The sequence below is a fragment of the Priapulus caudatus genome, unplaced genomic scaffold (genome assembly GCF_000485595.1).
Source record: "Priapulus caudatus unplaced genomic scaffold, Priapulus_caudatus-5.0.1 Scaffold2735, whole genome shotgun sequence".
In the NCBI taxonomy this organism is placed as follows: Eukaryota; Metazoa; Priapulida; class Priapulimorpha; order Priapulimorphida; family Priapulidae; genus Priapulus; species Priapulus caudatus.
In genome coordinates this window covers 14,584-19,939 of record NW_014579796.1, presented here as the reverse complement: position 1 = coordinate 19,939, position 5,356 = coordinate 14,584, and the positions used below count along the sequence as shown (strand labels likewise).

The 5,356-nt window shown below is 46.8% G+C and overlaps 1 protein-coding gene across 1 annotated transcript in view; it reads right to left on the bottom strand.

Annotated features, from left to right (window-relative positions):
• Positions 1-249: 249 nt before the first annotated feature.
• The window catches only part of LOC106819001 (muscle cell intermediate filament protein OV71-like), a 14,991-nt gene continuing 9,884 nt past the window's right edge, over positions 250-5,356 (bottom strand). The window contains exons 6-7 of the mRNA XM_014823662.1: positions 1,504-1,611; positions 250-309 (exon numbers count right to left, since the gene is read on the bottom strand). Coding sequence (XP_014679148.1) covers positions 265-309; positions 1,504-1,611 — 153 coding nt within the window. The 3' untranslated portion in view covers positions 250-264. The remainder of the gene's footprint in view (positions 310-1,503; positions 1,612-5,356) is intronic.

The window sequence follows — 5,356 nt, the reverse complement described above, 5'->3', positions numbered from 1 at the left end:
ATATTATATATATATATATTATTATATATATATTATTATTCATCCTGATTATATACACATAACATACATTACTATATTAGCTCTTGATCTTGATGCTATACTACTACTACTGACTGCTACTGCTATAGTGACTCTCTATAGGGAGTGAGTAAACAATGAATAAAACCCCGGTGCACCACCACATGCGCACAAACCTCGTCCTTCTCATTCAGCAAGCACGTAGACACGGTGAGCCCGGCCCCCAGGTGTTCGCTGTCGTCAACACTAGTTCCAACGGGGCGGTAGGGACCGCGCACCGTTCGCCCAGATCTGCCGGGGAAGTGCAGAAATTGTGGGTGGTGCCATGAATGGGGAGTGAGGGGGAGTCGAAAGATGGTGTTAGTTACGGTGGGTAGATTGCGATTCTTGTGTATTTTATTGCATGAATTTTCAGGCCTGCTGCTTACATAGCGAATTTAACGTTTTATCTTTTATGATCAATAATAAAATATATATATACTATACAACTATAATTAGTATATATACTAAATGTGTGTGTAATGACATAGTTACATTGATTACAGTAATGTAACCCGTCGTGTGCTACGTGGTGTGTGGAGTGCCGTGCGTGCGCGTGCGTGCATGTAGTACGTGCGCGTGCCCTGTGCGTGCGGTGCGTGCGTGTAAGGCCGTGTTGTTTACCTGTTACGGTTCTGCCAGCCTTCAGGGATAAAGTGCATGCGTGATGTCGCGGTGCGCGGGGCGTGCAGTGTACGGGTGTTGCGTCGCGTGCGCGTGCATGTGTATACCGTGCGTGCATGTGTACGTGCGCGTGCGTGCTGTGCGTGCCGGTTATAAGCCTGGGTTGTGTACCTTTACGGTTCGGCCAGCTTTCAGGATTGAAGTGCTATGCGGTGAGTGCGTGGCGCGCGTTGCGCTACTGTGTACGTGTTGCGTGCGTGCGTGCGTGCTGCATCGTGTATTGTGTGCGGTCATGGGCTACGTTTTGCGCGTGCGTGGCGTGGCGGCGCGTGTAGCCGTGTTGTTTACCTTTTACGGTTCGGCGCAGCCTTCAGCGATGAAGTGGGCAGCAGTGAGTTTGCGTGCGCGCGGCCCGGACATGCGTGCCGTGCGGTGGGCATGTGATATATGTGTGGCGTACATGTGTACGTGGCGCGTGCGTCGCGCCCTCGGGCTGGGCTGCCACAAGTTGAGTCGCGGTGCGGCCAGGAGCCCCCACGACTGCATATCTGAGGTGCGTGCGCGCGTGGGTGTAAACTGTGTTGTTTACCTCACAGGTTCTGCAGCCTTTTCAGGATAAGTGCCATGCGTGAGACTGCGTGCGGATCAGGCGAGTGTGGCGTGCTGTCGCGTGCGTCGCGCTCGCGTGCGTGTAACTGCTGTTGTTTACCTCACGGCTTCTGCCGCTTCAGAGATGAAGTTGGCATTGCAGTGAGGGTGCTGAGTGCGTGCGCGTGTGCGTGCGTGCGTGCGTGCGCGCGTGCGTGTAACTGTGTTGTTTACCTTCACGGTTCTGCCAGCCTTCAGGATGAAGTGAGGAGGAAAGACGAACGCCTTCTCGACGGCGTTGTCAATGACGCGCCGAACCTTCCAACCCTCGACGTTGATGTCCTGAAACAATATGACGGCCACCGTTGAATAATCAGCGCCATCTAGCGTCCCCCACATCGCTAGACACTAGTTTTTTTCTTGGTCCTTTTTTATGTCTCGAATAAGAAAACAGTAATGATTTTTAAATGTTTTTTTTATAATCTTTTACCATAAATAGTAAATATATGCAATCAACAATTGGGTTAATGATTATCGAATAATTATTAGTCAACATAATATATGTATGAATATATCTATATCTTATATCAATATTTAGGTACACATATTGGTAGGCTTAGGATTAGGTTTGTGGTTATGGTTAGGGTTAGGGTTAGGGTTAGGGTTAAGCTTAGGCTTAAGATTAGGATTAGTTTACGGTTTGGGTAAGGGTTAGGGTTAGGGTTAGGGTTAGGGTTAGGGTTTGGGCTAGGGTTAGGGTTAGGGTTAGGGTTAAGCTTAGGCTTAATTAGGGTTAGGGTTAGGGTTAGGGTTTGGGCTAGGGTTAGGGTTAGGGTTAGGGTTAAGCTTAGGCTTAAAATTAGGATTAGTTTACGGTTTGGGTTAAATCGGGTTAAAGTGGCGTGGGGATTTTACACACGCGGCTCTATAATATATCTCCATGTCCCCGAGGAACTACAGTCAACAATAACTCCATTATATAGCTGCACGATATGCCCCACAATGTTAACGTCAGTCATTCTTAAGCATTTACGAATGATCCTCTCCAAAGACTTCTATAACATAGCCCCACAATATGCCTCCCCCTGATAAAACTACAGTCTACAATAACTCCTATAATACAGCTCTAAGGAGACGCCCAGTGAAGCATGACCACGCCTCGCTGCCTTTCACCCGCGTTTCTTCTATCATTTGTATTAGATACTCAATTATTAATACAGCGAAGGCTGCACACACATAAATTATAGACAAATGAACTGCGGTCAGTGCGCGTGAGAAATCGCGCACTAGCCATTAACACGTGACCCGTAGGGGGGGGGTCTTCTCCTCGCTGCCGTGCGATCCAGGAGATCTAGGTTGATTAGGGGGCGCGGAGGTATACACGCGCGCGGTGCTGCTAGTACGTGGCGGTGATTTGGTTTTTTTTACCGGTTGTTGTTTTTCGTGCAGTTCTCGGAACCATTATTCAAATTTTGTTCTATTTTGTTTTTTTATTTTGTTTTTTAATAATTTAGGTAATTCTAAATTGCATAGATTGCGCTTGCGTAGTTTTCCAGAATTTGTTTTTACTGTGCGCCTAATACGCGAAAGATGTTTAATGAAATATTTATTCCCGCGTGAGTTCAATAAGTGTCTAACTCCATCCATCGTGTATACATTCATATCCAACTGCATTCATGACGATCGTACTATCTCCTCATTATAGTTCCTTTTCATTACTAACCCCATGTCCCTAGCTCTTAAGGGAAGGAGGGGCAGTGGCAGTGGCTAGGTCGAGTGTAGTGTAGTGACCCGAGAAGAGAAGAGAGGGAAGGAGGCAAGTTGCACTGCCCTCTCTGCATATTAGCGAAAAAGCAATTAAACGTATACTAAATGTAATTGGGTCCATATAACGTCAGCAACTAACTTAATTGTATTTGTACGTTTTCATCAAATTATGTCACCCACTGTAATACGAAAAAGCGTGGAATTCTGAAAAAAGGCAATAGGTTAGTACGTGGATATAAGTTAGTAAATTACATCACATGTGACATTACATACGCACACGTTTGCCGCACGCGCAGTACACTACATGCATGCGTGCGTGCGTGCGTGAGTGCGTGCGTGCATGCGTGCGTGCGTGCGTGCGTGCGTGCGTGCTTGCATGCGTGCGTGCATGCGTGCGTGCGTGCGTGTGCGTGCGTGCATGCGTGCGTGCATGCGTGCGTGCGTGCGTGCGTGCGTGCGTGCGTGCGTGCGTGCGTGCCTGCGTGCGTGCGTGCCTTCGTGTGTGCCTGCGTGCGTGCGAGGTGTGCGCGTGCGCGCAGCCGTGTAACGTTATCACAAACATATCTCATTAGTTTACATTACATTACCATTACATTACATACAAGTAAAATAATTATTAATATTAATATCATTATTATAGTTAATATAATCATTATAAATAATATAACCATTAGTATCATTAATTAATATAGAATTAATATAGAATATTTTCGTCGGATTATGGCCAGAAGCAGCGATGGCGATGGTAGTGGCAATGGCAGTAATAGCAGCGGCGGCGGCGGAAAGCCGCAAAGCTTCCAGGCTCCACTAACGAACAATAATCCAAGCAAGCAGAAGCAAACACGGAGCGTCACACTCACGAACCTCCTCGGCCAGAGACGACCTTGACCTCAGCTAGCAACGACCTTGACCTTGGCGAGTGATGACCTTGAACTCGGCGTGCAACGATCTTGACTTCAGTAAGCGACGACCTTGACCTCAGTAAGTGATGACATTGGCCTCGGAGTATGATGACCTTGCCCTCAGCTAGCAAAGACTTTGACCTCAGTAGGTGACGAACTTTACCTCAGTAAGTGATGACCTTGACATCAGTAAGTGATGACCTTGACCTCAGTAAGTGATGACCTTGACTTCAGCGAGCAACGACGTTGACTTTGGCAATACAATGACCTTGACAATTGCGAACGTCATTGCTGCGAGATCTCGACGCGGCAGGACCTCGATGCACGACCTTGAACTGCGACTTCCACGCGTGTCCTCGATGACGAAGGACACCGACGAGAACGACCTTGAAGCACGAGATTCCAGTGTGAACGACTTTGACGTATGACTCGTGTGTGACGCAACGACGTGTGCCCTTCGCAAATGATCTTGCACGCGACCTTGCCACCAGGGGGCGAAAGCTATTATGTGATCATCTCCAGGGGCCGAACAATGGTTTCACGGTGGGCCGCACAGGTGGTGGTTTCGCGCCGCGCGGTCGCGTGATCTTTCTCCTCTTTCTCTGAAACAAAACGTTCGCCGTAGCTTCTCCATCATCTCTGCTTTCTATTCTCTCACCTCCTCCTCCTCCTCCATCTCTTCCGCCTCCCGTCTTTTTCCTCCCCCTCTTCTTCTTCGTACTGCTTCTCCCACTCCTTGGGCAGCAGTAGCTGCTACACTATTTTGAGATAGGGATAGCAGAGGATAGTTGTGGCTGTGCACGCCTCTTCTTTCTTCTTCTTCTCCTCCTCCTCCTCCTCATCCTCGTTTCCCTCCTTCCCCCTCAACTCCTCCTCATCCTTAGGAGGAGGTGTGACTGCTTCTCTTAGACGGAGACGGGAGAACTGAGTGTGGCGACTATACGCGACTGTTTAATAAACTCAAACACCAATAAACAATCAATTGACTTAACCACCAATAGACAATCAATAAACACAACCACCAAAAGACAATCAATAAACGCAACCACCAAAAGACAATCAATAAACTCAACCACCAAAAGACAATCAATAAACGCAACCACCAATAGACAATAAATAAACTCAACCACCAATAGACAATTCAATAGACTCAACCAGCAATAGACAGTCAATAGAGTTAAGCACCTGCGACATTGCCAGTCATAGCCGAATCATTGGGGCGATAAAGCGTTCTAAAATACAATGCTTGTTAACGAAGTGTCGCAAAGTTTCATCACAACGATATAACATGAAAAACATGTAAACATGAACGTCTAGCTAGACCAACATAGTATCAGTATTAATAACAAAAGAGGGCCGTAGTTATCTTAATAGTATATTTATATATATATATATATATATATATATATATATATATA